The 17,811-nt window shown below is 42.7% G+C and overlaps 2 protein-coding genes across 2 annotated transcripts in view; one reads left to right on the forward strand and one right to left on the reverse strand.

The window, feature by feature from the left end:
- Positions 1-12,713, forward strand: part of LOC143793517 (uncharacterized) — a 38,280-nt gene extending 25,567 nt beyond the window's left edge. The window contains exon 10 of the mRNA XM_077280553.1: positions 3,506-12,713. Within this exon, the coding sequence (XP_077136668.1) occupies positions 3,506-4,800 (1,295 nt within the window). The 3' untranslated portion in view covers positions 4,801-12,713. The remainder of the gene's footprint in view (positions 1-3,505) is intronic.
- LOC143793562 (uncharacterized) overlaps positions 1-17,811 on the reverse strand; it is a 293,906-nt gene that overhangs the window by 124,998 nt on the left and 151,097 nt on the right. The gene's annotated exons all lie outside the window — the stretch shown is intronic.

The raw sequence follows: 17,811 nt of genomic DNA on the forward strand, positions 1-17,811 counted from the left end.
CGTTTGATTGATTTGGTATGTGTGTGTGTGTGTGTGTGTGTGTGTGTGTGCGTGTGTGTGTCCCCATGCGACGCTAGTGCCACCATTGTGCTAAGTCGCCGTATGGGACTACTACTCCCATCCGGTATTAGGATGGGAGAGTTGTCCCTGTGTCCGGCGACTTAGCACAATAGTAAAGTTTACACCAAACACCTACACACAATACACATACATGACACACAGTACAGTACATACAACACATAACACAGAGTATATACTCACCAACAGCACACTTGTAGGCGAAGCCCTCGATCCTCCAGGAAAAAATCCAAAAATAATAAACCAAATTCATACTCCCTGTCCGCAGAATCCATAAAACGAGTGTCCCACGCCGATCCCCTGCTCTCCGGCGATACACTGCCAGGAGCGAAGCTCCTAGCAGTGTATCGCGTACTGTTCCGGAGTTCAATGGCTCCGGCGTCTCGGTTAACAGCAGTACAGCTGCGTTGAACTTTCCCACGCAGCACTGCCGTTAAGCGAGAGTGCCGGGGTCAATGACCGCCGGTAAACTCGCTCGCGCATGCGCAGTGACACACCGACAGGAACTATGGCTCCTGTCAGTGTGTTGCTGCATCCGTGGAGAGCAGACATATCTCTGGATGTGTCTGTTCTCCATGGAAAATCTTCGTGGGATACGTGGATACTTAAATACGTGACACGTGTCACTTAAATACGTGATACGTGGCACTTAAATACGTGGCACGTGGCACTGAAATACGTGGCACGTGGCACTTAAATACGTGATACGTGGCACTGAAATACGTGGCACGTGGCACTTAAATACGTGATACGTGGCACTGAAATACGTGGCACGTGGCACTTAAATACGTGGCACGTGGCACTTAAATACGTGATACGTGGCACTGAAATACGTGGCACGTGGCACTTAAATACGTGGCACGTGGCACTTAAATACGTGGCACTTAAATACGTGGCACGTGGCACTGAAATACGTGGCACTTAAATACGTGATACGTGGCACTGAAATACGTGGCACGTGGCACTTAAATACGTGGCACGTGGCACTTAAATACGTGATACGTGGCACTGAAATACGTGGCACGTGGCACTTAAATACGTGGCACGTGGCACTTAAATACGTGGCACTTAAATACGTGGCACTGAAATACGTGGCACTTAAATACGTGATACGTGGCACTGAAATACGTGGCACGTGGCACTTAAATACGTGGCACGTGGCACTTAAATACGTGATACGTGGCACTGAAATACGTGGCACGTGGCACTTAAATACGTGGCACGTGGCACTGAAATACGTGGCACTTAGGCTATGTTCACATTTGCGTTGTGCGCCGCAGCGTCGGCGCCGCAACACACAACGCAAAGTAAAACGCAGCAAAACGCATGCACAACGCTGCGTTTTGCGCCGCATGCGTCCTTTTTTTGATTGATTTTGGACGCAGCAAAAATGCAACTTGCTGCGTCCTCTGCGCCCGGATGCGTGCGCTGCAGTGACGCATGCGGCGCAAAACGCGGAGCGCTGTCATTCAAAACACGTCCACTCATTTTGGTGTTTAGTCCCAAAATGGAGGATGGAAGAAGAAAAGGGTTGGACAAGGAAATGACATCATTTTTTTTTTTTTTTTCCCCCCACTGCAGTAAACTTTATTTCTGTCAAACACAGACAATCTGCAGACAAAACTGCATCAAAAAACGCACTAAAAAACGCACCAAAAAACGCACCAAAAACGCACCAAAAACGCACCAAAAAACGCACCTGCGTTTTCTGCAGAGACCTGCAGTTTCAGTCAGGAAAAAAAAAGGATGGAAATCCTGAACGTGTGAACATAGCCTTAACCCTTTAGACAACCATTTACAGTTTCCTGCTCCAGAACTGTAATCGCTGCCGAATACAACTGTGAATAAATCCAAAGAAAAAACTAAAGAAAAAGATGCAAAAAATACAAACTTAACCCCTCAGTGCCTGAGCTAGTTCCTCTATTGCTTCATTGGAGGACACCGGAAACCATGGGGGTCTGCTGCTGACACTAGGCAATAAAACTTTATCTCCTCCTCAGTAGTACACAGCAGCTGACCAGTTTAGCTTAGTGTCAGAAGGACGCGGACTCGGGTTTTTCAGTAAACCCATATGTACCCCAGTTTTTGGCATGTTTCACTAATTTTTTACGTTTTTTCTTTTTCTGAAGGTTTTTTTCTTAACCTTTTGGAGGGAAATAGTGTGAATATTCACTCTGTTATCCCACGTAGAGACAAAGTGAACGGCGTCGACTGACACCCCGAATCCTCCTCTGTCTATCCAGCAGGACCATAACCTTTAACACATGAGATGTGTTCATGTGATCAGGAAAATGGTAGTAGCCTCCCCACCACTGCCAGCTCGCTTTCCAGAGCCAGACAGCATCGGGTGATACAGTGGCTACAGAGGCTGACGTGTCAGCTTCGACCTTTCCATGATAAGACATCGGAATCAGCTAAAGGGATGAAGAGGTGATTTTTCTCCCGCAGGTCCACTCTCCAGTGTGTGTGTGTCGTTATCCATCGGGAAAATTGTGAGACCCAGGAAACCACTGGTTTCTGAAATTAGAGGAGGAGAGTGGATTAATACCGATATTGTGTGGGATTTTTGTATGGCGAATTTATGTTCAGTTATGCACCCATTTTTTTTTTTGGGGGGGGGGGGCAAACAGAAGATATCACATTGGGCATTAGGCTTTTGAATTAAGTAAACAGAAAGGAGTTAATTATCTAATAGTACCTTGTCATGTGATATCTGACTGTGCGCCCATTTGATTGGTGTTCCATTAGTGTATTCCAGACCATATAAATATTACAGGCACTGTGTAATAGCGATATGGATCAGATTTTCTTTGTCTAAATTGTAGCCCCAAAGATGACTATTAATGTGATTGCATGCTCTGGCCATATTATCTTTGTTGGGGTATTAATGTGACTACACCTCTTGTCTGCATCCCTCATGAAACATACAGCAATAACTACGAGATCTTTATATCTTGGCTACTCCCTTTAATTGTTTTTGTGTGTTTTTGTGTCTATATTATAGTGTGTAGGATGTTCAGGGTGCATTATTGTGCGTAGCGCTGCCGACATTCAGCGGGGGTGCCATCACGTCTCCAACTAGGGTGCCATCCTCCGCTGGCAGGTAGGGTGAACTTTAGGGCTCATCTAGTGAGACATTAGTCCTAGGTTTTTCTTTTTTTACCCTATTGACCCTCCATTTTTTCACCTTTTTAAGATAATCAAGTATTTTTGACCCTTTTAAATACATTAATGAAGGTTAATTTTTAGAGGTCGATTTGTGCCAATGTCACCATTTTATAAATGTTATTCACTTTATCTATTGTGATAATGTTATGGCATGTAGTTGTCTTGCTTATTACCTGTACTTTCACTGACAAGGGTCTTCATTTTGAGCTCCATCAAATTTCGAAATCCCTTTTGTGAATTTTATCTTTTATCTTTATAGGAAATCCTTGTGATAATAGCAGTTTGTCACTAAATTGTAAAAAAGAAGATATCAGGAAGCACTCTTATGGAGAAAACCTCATTACCCTTCATGGACCTCCTGGACTTCACAGTACTTCACTTTCTTGTAATCCTGCTAATCATGAGGAACCCTCTCCTGGGCAATCTCGTATTGTTACCACAATTCCAGGTGACAAAGTGGATACAAGATTTCAGTGTCACAAGGAATTTACTAAAAGCTCAGATTATCTAACTCAAACCAAACATGAAGGAGAGAAGCCATACTCCTGTTCAGAATGTGGGAAATCCTTCACCGAAAAAGGGATTCTTATTAGACATCAGAGAATTCACACAGGAGAAAAGCCATTTTCATGTTCAAAATGTGAGAAATCCTTCACATATAAAGCGAATCTTATTAAACATCAGAGAATTCACACAGGAGAAAAGCCATTTTCATGTTCAAAATGTGAGAAATCCTTCACAGATAAAGCAAATCTTATTAAACATCAGAGAATTCACACAGGAGAAAAGCCATTTTCATGTTCAAAATGTGAGAAATCCTTCACAGATAAAGCGAATCTTATTAAACATCAGAGAATTCACACAGGAGAAAAGCCATTTTCATGTTCAGAATGTGGGAAATCCTTCACAGTGAAAGCGAGTCTTATTAATCATCAGAGAATTCACACAGGAGAAAAGCCATTTTCATGTTCAGAATGTGGGAAATCCTTCAATGATAAAGGGCATCTTATTAGACATCAGAGAATTCACACAGGAAAAAAGCCATTTTCATGCTCAGAATGTGGGAACTCCTTCACAGATAAATGGAGGCTTATTAGACATCAGAGAATTCACACAGGAGAGAACCCATGTTCAGAATGTGGGAAGTACTTCGCAGATAAAGCGAGTCTTATTAGACATCAGAGAATTCACACAGGAGAAAAGCCATTTTCATGTTCAGAATGTGAGAAATCCTTCACAAATAAAGGGAATCTTACTAAACATCAGAGAATTCACACAGGAGAAAAGCCCTTTTCATGTTCAAAATGTGAGAAATCCTTCACAAATAAAGGGAATCTTATTACACATCAGAGAATTCACACAGGAGAAAAGCCATTTTCATGTTCAGAATGTGGAAAATCCTTCACAGTAAAAGATAATCTTATTAATCATCAGAGAATTCACACAGGAGAAAAGCCATTTTCATGTTCAAATTGTGAGAAATCCTTCACAGATAAAGCGAATTTTATTAAACATCAGAGAATTCACACAGGAGAAAAGCCATTTTCATGTTGAGAATGTGAAAAATCCTTCACAAATAAAGGGAATCTTACTAAACATCAGAGAATTCACACAGGAGAAAAGCCATTTTCATGTTCAAAATGTGAGAAATCCTTCACAGATAAAGCGAGTCTTATTACACATCAGAGAATTCACACAGGAGAAAAGCCATTTTCATGTTCAAAATGTGAGAAATCCTTCAATGATAAAGGGCATCTTATTAAACATCAGAGAATTCACACAGGAAAAAACCCATTTTCATGTTCAGAATGTGGGAAGTCCTTCGCGGTTAAAGGGCATCTTATTAGACATCAGAGAATTCATACAGGAGAGAAGTCACATTCATGTTCATAATGTGGGAAATGTTTTATGCAAAAAGCAAATCTTGTAACACATCTAAGAATTCACACAGGGAAGAAACCGTTTTCATGTTTACAATGTGAATAATACTTTACAGAGAAATCACAACTTGTTAAACATAGGAGAACTCACACAGGAGAGAAGCTGTATTCATGTCCAGAATTTGGTAAATCTTTTATACATAAATCACCTCTTCTCTGAAAAGAAGTCACACAGGAGATAAGCTATATTCATGTTCAATGTGTGGGAAATCTTCAGTAAATCAAATCTTGTTAGACATGAGTGAAATCATACAGAGAAAAGCTGTATTCATATTCAGAATGTGGGAAATCTTTTTGTCATTTTCTCATCTTTACTATGGACTAGGGAGGCTGTGAGTGATGACTCAACCTCGCAATGGGATCTGATGTATGCTGGACTGTCAGTGTTGTGAGTGACAGTCCATTCATCCAATCTGATCCTGGGGCATTCTGGGCTCACAGCATTTTGATCAACAGCCCTGCTGCTCAATCTGGGCTTGCTTCAGGCATTTCCCCAGGTGCCTCTCATCTTTGGTAATTTTCTAGTTATTTAGCTGGCTAGCTGTGACCAGATCGGTGTCAGCTGTAGCTGAGCTTAGTTTGGTATGTGCTTAGCTCTGTCTGATTGTGTCTTTCTCTGATTTTGTTGCCGGATGTAGGCTTTGTCTTGACTATTCATGTGGATTATCCCTTCTGCTCTTGACGCTTTCTGACTGCAGGTACCTGACCCCGTACTTGGCCTCTGACTGTCTGTTTTTCTTACTCCCTAGTCTTGACGTACCCTCCTGGTATTTGACCCTGGACTGTTTCCTGACACGACTTTGTCCTGCTGCTCTTTATCTTGTGCCTTCCTGGCATCTGACCTCAGACCTCCTGTCTACCCTTTCTCTACGCTTGTCAGTGAGTAGTGACTCAGCATCACATGTTTATACATAAATCAAATCTTAATATATAATGACGATGGAAGAAAATCTCGGGTTAAGAAGTGTACAATTCGAGGTAGAAGAGAAAAAATATTTATTATCCATATTAAAACCAAAAAATATATAAAATGAGGTGCCTCATGCCAAAGAGAGATGCAGGACAGTACATTGCATAGGCAACAATTATAACAAAACCTACACAATTTTAATATCCATATGTCACGAATCACAGGGGGGATATTTTTATCATCCCCACCGCTGACACCAATATGTCATGAACCGGGGTAGTTTGGTTGGCCCCAGTTCTTTTATCAAGGGGATTTATCTATATTCCACTTCCCAGTTCCAGTTTGGAACTTGCAGCTCTCTGGCGCCCCTCTTACCCTCAGGTCATACAGGGTACTGCACCTACGATAATTTGTCTCCAGAAAGGTTGCCTTACTACACTGGCTAATGGGCACACTGCAGCGAGGGCGATATAACTGCTCCCACTCAGACGGGAACATTAATTATCAATGCTGTCCGTCGCTACCAGTTTTCCCAACGGCTCAGGATACTTTCCGCTGCCACCAGCTCTTATTCCTGAATTGGTAATTGGTCAGGAGCCAATCAAAATTAGCGTAATTTACTTCAGAGGACATGACAGTGCGTTATAGAGCAAGGAGAAACAAAGCTATTAATTTTATATATTTTACTCCAAAAGGTAGGCAGTATTTACAAACGTATAAAAAGATATTATAAAAGGAGACAAGTATCGTATGTACAGAACGATTACAAATAAAAAGGGATTAAAGTTGAAAAAAACACAGTTCTCTCAGATCATGGCTGACCATGCGACTGGGGGGAGGAACAACATCAAAATGCATCAGAACAGCTTGCAGAGCTTCTGTTAGCTCTTTTCCTGGGCAATGACTAGTGAAAAATGAGCTCCCTTTCACTTATACCCCCTGGTCGTGACATCACTGAGTTGGCGGAGCTATGGACTCCACTCCCCTTTCCAGAGAGACTCAGAACTTTATTAAAACTCATATTCGTCCTAGCGTGCTCTGGGAACCTCATAGAGTGACGACGAACGTATTGCATGTCTTCTCACGAGGTTAGCTTCAATTTAAGTCTACACCTGGGGTAGCTGGGTGACCCGGATAACCCCTTCATGACCCTGGGTATTTTCATTTTTCGCTCCCCTCTTTCCCAGACCCATAACTTTTTTTATTTTTCCATCAATATGGCCATGTGAGGGCTTATTTTTTTGCAGGGACGAGTTGTACTTTTGAACGACATCATTGGTTTTAGCATGTCATGTACTAGAAAACGGGAAAAAAATTCCAAGTGCGGTGAAATTGCAAAGAAAGTGCAGTCCCACACTGGTTTTTTGTTTGGCTTTTTTGCTAGGTTCATTAAATGCTAAAACTGAGCTGCCATTTTGATTCTCCAGGTCATTACGAGTTAATTATCACCAAACATGTCTAGGTTCTCTTTTATCTAAGTGGTGAAAAAAAAATTCCAAAATTTTTCATGATCTGGGGTCAGGTGAGGGCTTATTTTTTGCGTGCTGAGCTGACGTTTTTAATTATACCATTTTGGTGCAGATCCGTTCATTTCATCGCCCGTTATTGCATTTTAATGCAATGTCACGGAGACCAAAAAAACGTAATTCTGGCGTTTTGAATTTTTTTCTCGCTATGTTGTTTAGTGATCAGGTTGATCCTTTTTTTTTATTGATAGATCGGGCAATTCTGAACGTGGCGATACCAAATATGTGTATATTTGATTTTTTTTTTTAATTGTTTTATTTTGAATGGGCTGAAAGGAGGGTGATTTAAACTTTTATATTTTTTTATTTTTTTCATATTTTTTAAAACATTTTTTTTTATTTTTGCCATGCTTCAATAGTCTCCATGGGAGGCTAGAAGCTGGCATAGCCTGATCGGCTCTGCTACATAGGAGCGAAGCTCAGATTGCTCCTATGTAGTAGAATTGCTGCATTGCTTTGAGCGCCGACCACAGGGTGGCTCTCACAGCAATCCGGCATCAACAACCATAGAGGTCTCCAGAAGACCTCTGGTTGTCATGCCGACGCACCGCTGACCCCCGATCACGTGACGGGGGTCGGCGATGAGCGCATTTCCGGCCTGGCCGATGGCCGGAAGCGCTAGTTAAATGCCGCTGTCAGCGTTTGACAGCGGCATTTAACTAGTTAATAGCGGCGGATGAATCGCGATTCACCCACCGCTATTGCAGGCACATGTCAGCTTTTCAAAACAGCTGACATGTCCAGGCTTTGATGCGGGCTCACTGCTGGAGCTCGCATCAAAGCAGGGGATCTGACCTTGGACGTAGTATCCCGTCCGAGGTCAGAAAGGGGTTAAGTCGTAATCCGTTCCTCCGTTTCTGCTAGGCGCTGCTCTTAGAAAACACACTGGGTGATGGCCCGGCCAATGCAGAGGCCAAAAATGTATTTGTCCTGCTTCCAGACCTAAGCTGCGCAATTACAGGTCCTTCTCAAAAAATTAGCATATAGTGTTAAATTTCATTATTTACCATAATGTAATGATTACAATTAAACTTTCATATATTATAGATTCATTATCCACCAACTGAAATTTGTCAGGTCTTTTATTGTTTTAATACTGATGATTTTGGCCTACAACTCCTGATAACCCAAAAAACCTGTCTCAATAAATTAGCATATCAAGAAAAGGTTCTCTAAACGACCTATTACCCTAATCTTCTGAATCAACTAATTAACTCTAAACACATGCAAAAGATACCTGAGGCTTTTAAAAACTCCCTGCCTGGTTCATTACTCAAAACCCCCATCATGGGTAAGACTAGCGACCTGACAGATGTCAAGAAGGCCATCATTGACACCCTCAAGCAAGAGGGTAAGACCCAGAAAGAAATTTCTCAACAAATAGGCTGTTCCCAGAGTGCTGTATCAAGGCACCTCAATGGTAAGTCTGTTGGAAGGAAACAATGTGGCAGAAAACGCTGTACAACGAGAAGAGGTGACCGGACCCTGAGGAAGATTGTGGAGAAGGACCGATTCCAGACCTTGGGGAACCTGAGGAAGCAGTGGACTGAGTCTGGTGTGGAAACATCCAGAGCCACCGTGCACAGGCGTGTGCAGGAAATGGGCTACAGGTGCCGCATTTCCCAGGTAAAGCCACTTTTTGGGCTACAGAGAAGCAGCACTGGACTGTTGCTAAGTGGTCCCAAGTACTTTTTTCTGATGAAAGCAAATTTTGCATGTCATTCGGAAATCAAGGTGCCAGAGTCTGGAGGAAGACTGGGGAGAAGGAAATGCCAAAATGCCTGAAGTCCAGTGTCAAGTACCCACAGTCAGTGATGGTGTGGGGTGCCATGTCAGCTGCTGGTGTTGGTCCACTGTGTTTCATCAAGGGCAGGGTCAATGCAGCTAGCTATCAGGAGATTTTGGAGCACTTCATGCTTCCATCGGCTGAAATGCTTTATGGAGATGAAGATTTCATTTTTCAGCACGACCTGGCACCTGCTCAGAGTGCCAAAACCACTGGTAAATGGTTTACTGACCATGATACTACTGTGCTCAATTGACCTGAACCCCATAGAGAATCTGTGGGATATTGTGAAGAGAAAGTTGAGAGACGCAAGACCCAACACTCTGGATGAGCTTAAGGCCGCTATTGAAGCATCCTGGGCCTCCATAACATCTCAGCAGTGTCACAGGCTGATTGCCTCCATGCCACGCCGCATTGAAGCAGTCATTTCTGCCAAAGGATTCCCGACCAAGTATTGAGTGCATAACTGAACATTATTATTTGATGGTTTTTTTGTTTGTTATTAAAAAACACTTTTATTTGATTGGACGGGTGAAATATGCTAATTTATTGAGACAGGTTTTTTGGGTTATCAGGAGTTGTATGCCAAAATCATCAGTATTAAAACAATAAAAGACCTGACAAATTTCAGTTGGTGGATAATGAATCTATAATATATGAAAGTTTAATTGTAATCATTACATTATGGTAAATAATGAAATTTAACACTATATGCTAATTTTTTGAGAAGGACCTGTATATACCAGTTTAAGAGAACATAGGGAATTCCCCCCCATCGTGCTCTTACACAAAGCGGAGAAGGCCTGCTCCCAGCACACTGGTTTCACATTACAGCTGTATTGGAGGAAGGGGGTCGGAAAAGCCCACAGCGTGTGTCTGTACTCAGCTCTTGGATGTAGCAGAGCTCAGTGTGCGTGATAATAGACAATCAAATACATCATATTCCTGACACCATAGTACCAGTGTACTGTATGCATGTGAATCAAGATAAGGAAGAGCAGTTTATAATTATTAGTGCCTAGGGTGGATCTCAATAAAGTCAATAGATATAAATACAAGTTTAAAGGAATTTTTTTTACCTAGAAGGGTATCCACAGGTAACGAAAGTCTTGCATCCCTCCACCCCGACAAGCGTTTTGCTCTGCTTTTTCCGGGGGCATCACTATGGTCATTGGTCATTATGTATTAATTTTTGATGAAGTGTTACCCTCCGATTGGTTTGGGTTTTCTTTAGAGAGTTCTGATTATTATATATAATTTAGATTGTGAGCCCCATTGGGGACAGCGATGATAATGTGTGTAAAGAGCTGCGGAATAAGATCGCACTATATAAGAAAAACAATAAATAAATCAAATCTTGTTAGACATGATAAGTCATACAGGAAAGAAACTGTAGTTATGTTCACTGTGCTGTATAAACTTTAATAAACCGTGTTAGGCATAAATGAGTACACCCACTGTGATAAGTAAGATTTTAATACCTCACTGAACACTGAAAATCTCTGAGGGGGAGCTTGCTCATCTTCTCTCCAAATCACACCTCACCACTTGTGCACTTGACCCCGTCCCACCTCCTCCCCAACCTCACCACCACACTACTCCCATCCCTAACCCATCTCTTCAACCTTTCACTAACTTCTGGTACCTTCCCCACTGCCTTCAAACATGCCACAATCACACCTATCCTCAAAAAGCCATCCCTTGACCCAAGCGCTATGTCCAGCTATCACCCCATATCTTTGCTCCCATTTGCCTCCAAACTCCTTGAGCAGCACGTCCATGCTGAACTTTCCTCTCACTTTGCATCTAACTCTCTCTTCGACAACCTACAATCTGGCTTCCGTCCCCACCATTCCACTGAGACTGCCCTGACCAAAATGACTAACGACTTACAGCCAAAGCTAACAGACAATTCTCTATACTCCTCCTCCTAGACCTGTCCTCTGCCTTCGACACAATTTACCACTGCCTCCTACTACAGATCCTCTCCTCCTTTGGCATCAAAGACCTCGCCCTATCCTGGATCTCCTCATACCTTGCCAACCGCACATTTAGCGTTTCCTACTTCCACACCACCTCTTCATCTCGCCCTCTCTGTTGGCATCCCTCAAGGCTCTGTCATAGGACCCTTACTCTTCTCAATCTATACACTCGGCCTGGGACAACTCATAAGGTCCTATGGCTTCCAGCACCATCTATATGCCGATGACACTCAGATGTACCTCTTTGGCCCAGATGTCACCGCTCTGCTATCCAGAATCCCAGAGTGTTTATCAGCCATATCCTCCTCTCGCTTCCTCAAGCTCAATGTGGACAAATCTGAACTCATCATCTTTCCTCCATCACGCTTATCTTCCCTACCTGATCTATGTATCAAAATAAATGAAATCACACTTTCCCCTGTCCCCAAAATCCACTGCCTCGGAGTAACCCTTGACTCTGCCCTGTCCTTCAAACCGCACATCCAAGCTCTCACCACCTCTTGTCGCCTCCAGCTCAAAAATATTTCCAGAATCCGTCCTTTCCTCAACCCACACTCTACCAAAATGCTTGTGCATGCCCTAATCATCTCCCGCCTCGACTACTGCAACATACTCCTCTGTGACCTACCTTCTAACACCCTTGCACCTCTGCAGTCCATCCTTAACTCTGCTGCCCGACTAATCTCTCTCCTCGCTACACTCCTGCTTCACCTCTTTGCAAATCCCTTCACTGGCTCCCAATTTCCCAGCGTATCCAGTTTAAATTACTAACACTGACCTACAAAGCCGTCCATAACCTTTCTCCTCTGTATATTTCCACACTAATCTCTCAATATCTTCCCTCACGTAATCTCCGGTCCTCCCAAGACCTCCTCCTCTCCTCCACACTTATTCGCTCCTCACTCAATCATCTCCAAGGCTTCTCCCGAATATCACCCTTCCTCTGGAATTCAGTGCCCCAACACATCCGGTTATCCACTTCTTTTGGATCCTTTAAAAGAAACCTGAAAACCCATCTCTTCAAAGAAGCTTACAGCCTGTAATGACCACACGGCCACCTCAACACCATCGGAGCTACTGCAACCCCCGACCTACTGTCTCCTTCCCCATAATCCTGTAGAATGTAAGCCCGCAAGGGCAGGGTCCTCGCTTCTCTGTACCAGTCTGTCATTGTTAGTTTGTTTACTGTAAGTGATATTTGTATTTTGATGTAACTCCTCATGTACAGCACCATGGAATTAATGGTGCTATATAAATAATTAATAATAATTATAATAATAACACGAGAACACTTTCTAAAATGTTGCCAATACGGAGTAGAACATTTTTATTAACCAATAACATGAAAGTTAGTTTAATCATAGAACTCTCATTACAAAATTTTCAGTTTTACTCCAATAAGTTGATGCAAGCAGGAGTCCACCCCACATCAGTCACTGCTACAGCTAGTATTTTGTATGGCCTCCATGATTTTTAACCCCTTCATGACCAGAGGTATTTTCGTTTTTGCTTTTCGCTCCCTTTTGTCCCAGAGAAATAACTTTTTTAATTTTTCCGTCACTATGGCCATGTGAGGTCTTTTTTTGCGGTACAAGTTGTGCTTTTGAACAACACCATTGTTTTTAACATATCGTTTACTGGAAAAGGGGAAAAAATTCCAAGTGCGATGAAACTGCAAAAAAAGTGCAATTCCACAGGTTTTTTTAATTTATTTATTTACCATGTTCACTAGATGCTAAATCTGATCTGTCATTGTGATTCTCCAGGTCATTACGAGTTCATAGACACCAAACATGTCTAGGTTCTTTTATATTTAAGCGGTGAAAAAATCATTATCAATTTTACCAAACGTGGAATGGTATAAAAGCCCCCCCCCCAAAAAAAAAAAAAAAAAATGTATGAATAGCTGGTTTTTGGTCATTCTGCCTCACAAAAATCGGAATAAAAAGCGATCAAAAAATGTCAAATGCCCAAAAATGGTACCAATAATAACGTCAACTCGCCCCCCAAAAAACAAGACCTCACATGAGTCTGTGGACCAAAATATGGAAAAATTATAGGTCTCAAAATGTGGTAACGCTAAAAATATTTTTTGCAATAAAAAGCATCTTTTAGTGTGTGACAGCTGTCAATCATAAAAATCCACTAAAAAACCTGCTATAAAAGTAAATCAAACCCCCCTTCATCACCCCCTTAGTTAGGGATACATAAAAATTTTTTTTTTAAAAATGTATTTCCATTTTTCCATTAAAGCTAGGGCTAGGGTTGGGGCTAGGGGAGGGGTGGGGCTAGGGTTAGGGCTACAGTTAGGGTTGGGGCTAAAGTTAGGGCTGGAGCTAAAGTTAGGGTTAGGGCTGGGGCTAAAGTTAAGATTAAGGCTACAGTTAGGGTTGGGGTTTGGATTACATTTACGGTTGGGATTGGGGTTAGGGGTGTGTCAGGGTTACGGTTGGGATTAGGGTAAGGGGTGTGTTTGGGATAGGGTTTCAGTTAGAATTGGGGGGTTTCCACTGTTTAGGCACATCAGGGCTCTCCAAATGCGACATGGCGTCCGATCTCAATTCCAGCCAATTCTGCGTTGAAAAAATAAAACAGTGCTCCTTCCCTTTCGAGCTCTCCCGTGTGCCCAAACAGGGGTTTACCCCAACATATGGGGTATCAGCGCACTCAGGACATATTGGACAACAACTATTGGGGTCCAATTTCTCTTATTACCTTTGGGAAAAAAAAATTTGGGGGGCTAAAAAAACATTTTTGTGGGAAAAAAATTATTTTTTATTTTCACGACTCTGCGTTATAAACTGTAGTGAAACACTTGGGGGTTCAAAGTTCTCACAACACTTCTAGATAAGTTCCTTGGGGGTCTAGTTTCCAATATCGGGTCACTTGTGGGGGATTTCTACTGTTTAGGTGCATCAGGGGCTCTGCAAATGCAACGTGACGCCTGCAGACCACTCCATCTAAGTCTGCATTCCAAATGACGCTCCTTCCCTTCCGAGCTCTGCCATGCGCTCAAACGGTAGTTCCCCCCCCGCCCACATATGGGGTATCAGCGTACTCAGGACAAATTGGACAAGAACTTTTGGGGTCCAATTTCTCCTGTTACCCTTAGAAAAATACAAAACGGGGCTAAAAAATAATTTTTGTGGAAATTTTTTTTTTTTATTTTCACTGCTCTGTTATAAACTGTAGTGAAACACTTGGGGGTCCAAAGCTGTTTGCAGGCCGGGTTCACACAAGTGTACTTGTCAGTCCATATATGGAGTGTAATGGCCAGAGTGGCTACAGGTCTCCTGATCTGAACTTATAGACTTGCATGTGTCTGTGAGGCTGTAAGTCCATAACCGGAGACTGCGGTCAGTCCGATCTTTGCGGTCCGTATATAGACAGAGAAATACACTCATGCACCCTGCCTTAGAGTCTGCTCCTGCTGCTGTGAAGCTGGGGGGATTCAGACAGCTTTTGTCTAGTCCACCTGCTCTTTTCCCATGCTGAAGAGGCAAAGTTGTTTCTCTATCAGGCTTTGAGGGTATTCAGTTCAGTCCCGCGGTGCAGCCAATCTTGCCTGACTGAACTGTCAATCTACACTCCGTCACCAGGAAGCTGGGAGGCAGAGGAGCGGTGTGCTCCTGAAGAAACCTCAGAAAACACCATTAGATTGATGTCAGCAGAACGATCTTTTGGCTGACTACTGTCTCCTCCTGACTACTCTCCCAGCGGCTCCTCTGTGTCCAACTCAGTAGTATAATAAAATAAAGAAAAAATGCTCAGTGTCGTTAGTGGAAAGACTTGTGAGCGATGACGGCAAGAGCATTAATGAAGAGAGGTCACAATAGAAGATCCCGAAAGTGAAGCACTGAACATAGCAGAGACGATGGAAAAGGATATGTGTGTCGGTGTGGCACACCATGTGGGGGAACATTTGTGTTTCAAAAGAAAAAGTCGCAGCTGGTTAAGAGTAAAAAATGAAGGGAACTAATTGCAAAGTTGTATTGTGAAGAATGATATTGTCACACCATGTTGTGCTCAATTGGTTGGGATTGAAAATCTCCCAGTAGAACGACGTCGCGCAGTGTGAGGGCTCCGGAGATCTTCCCATTTGCGGAATGATTGCATTTGCAGCCTGGAAAAGATAGTGCAGCAGACATTGTTTTGTATCTGGTTTAGGTCATAGGGAACATAAAAAAAGAGGACAGCAGCTGAATTCTTGTGGACTGAGACCCCCATTTCCTCAAGAATTATCTGAATCATTGTCTCCCAAAAGGCACACGGAGTCAGAAAATTCCCCCAAATATGTGACGTTGCCTCCACGCAGAGTCAACATTTGTCAGGTACCTTGATGGACCATTTATGTAACATAGCATGTGTTGCGACTGCCTACTGCTGCAAAACATGCAGACGCAGGGACACGAATATATTATTGGAGCACACTCTAGAAACTCAGATAACACTTTATCGGAGCACGTTCACTCATCACTAGTTTAGAAGTCTTTTTAAAGAGCTATAATTCATTTAAAGAGGGAGCTGAGCCCTATATACTACAGCAACAGAGCACAGAAAGAAAAATGTTCTGTCTTTTCAATATTGGCATAGTTCCCGAGGTGACTGTCCTCAACCAGCAAATATCATACTGACTCCTTATTATAGCAATTGAGATCAGGAAAGGAGGCTGAGGACACTGAGTGGAGAAAACTTTTTGGTACAGAGTGTTTTAAAACATCAGAAACTTTTATTTGATGTTTATGCTGCTGATTTTCATTTAGGTTAATCTATATCTTGTAGATGTGATCGGAGCCTTAGTTACAGGATCCATCGGTCGTGGTCGGTGATGTCTTGTAGATGTGATCGGAACCTTAAGCTTCTTTCACACTTCTGTCGGTACGGGGCCATCTCTAAGCCTCTGCCCGACGTATCGACGGACGTTGTGCAAATTTGGCACAACATGGGCAGCTGACGCAGTGTTTCAATGCGTCCGCTGCCCATTGTAAAGTCCCGGGGAGGAGGGGGCGGAGTTCTGGCGGCGCATACGTGGTCAGAAATGCAGGACCCGACGTGCGAAAAAACTTTCCCTTGAACGTTTTTTCGCAACGACGGGCCGTGTTGTGAATTCTGCTCTTGGGCTCCCTCCGGTGGTTATAAGTGGTAGCGATGCTGTCTGTCCTTCACAGCAGTCATCAGGTGTTTCCACTTCGGACTGGGCTATTTAGTCTGGTTTCACCCTTTAGTCAGTGCCAGTTGTCCATTGTTTCTGGAGGATTCACATCCCATCCTGGTCTCTTGCTTGCTGTTCATTTCAACAAAGATAAGTTCTGCTTGTTTTTGCAGCCACATGTTGTGGGCCTTATTGTTCAGTGCATTTCATGTTTTTTCTTGTCCAGCTTAATCTGTGTAAGGATTTATGCAGCCAAGTTGGAATCTCTGGAGAGGCAGATATACCCTCCATGTCTTTAGTTAGATGTGGAGTTTTTGTATTTTCTGTGGTGGATATTTCCTAGTATTTTAATACTGACCGCATAGTACTCTGTCCTATCCTTCCTATCTAGCTAGATTGGCCTCCTTTGCTAAATCCTGTTTTCAGTCTGTATGTTTTTTCCTCTCTCACAGTCAATATTTGTGGGGGGCTGTCTATCCTTTGGGGATTTTCTCTGAGGCAAGATAGTTTTCCCTTTTCTATCTATAGGGTTAATTAGTACTCCGGCTGTGTCGAGGTGTCTAGGATCCCTGTTATGGACTGGTAATTTAGGAGCGACATGCGACTAGCTCTGAGCAGGTGGTAACCATACAGACCGCAGTTCCTAATCTTAACACAACACTAGCAGTAGCCGTGGGATGTTCCTGTCACTCCCTGGACACCTCGTCACAGCCGGAGAACTAGCTACCCCTAAAGGTAGAAACAGGAAAGCTATCTTGCCTCAGAGAAAATCCCCCAGAGGATAGGACAGCCCCCCACAAATATTGACTGTGAGAGGAGAAGGAAATGACATACGTAGTATGAAACTGGGACGATATCCTGAGACACAAAAATACACAAAGAAAATGGGAGACATTTATTAGCATCCTGGATAGGACCTGTGCACAGTATATACCGTATGGGAATAAACATACTAGAAATAGGAGGAAACCAATATGGCTAAATAGAGCTGTAAGGGGCGCAATAAGGGACAAAAAGAAAGCATTTAGAGAATTAAAGGAAGTAGGTAGTGAGGAGGCATTAAATAAATACAGAAAATTAAATACATTCTGTAAAAAGCAAATCAAGGCAGCAAAGATTGAGACAGAGAGACTCATTGCCAGAGAGAGTAAAAATAATCCCAAAATATTCTTTAACTATATAAATAGTAAGAAACTAAAAAATGACAGTGTTGGCCCCCTTAAAAATAGTCTGGGTGAAATGGTGGATGAGGATGAGGAAAAAGCCAAT

The sequence above is a fragment of the Ranitomeya variabilis genome, chromosome 1, assembly GCF_051348905.1.
Source record: "Ranitomeya variabilis isolate aRanVar5 chromosome 1, aRanVar5.hap1, whole genome shotgun sequence".
Lineage (NCBI taxonomy): Eukaryota > Metazoa > Chordata > Amphibia > Anura > Dendrobatidae > Ranitomeya > Ranitomeya variabilis.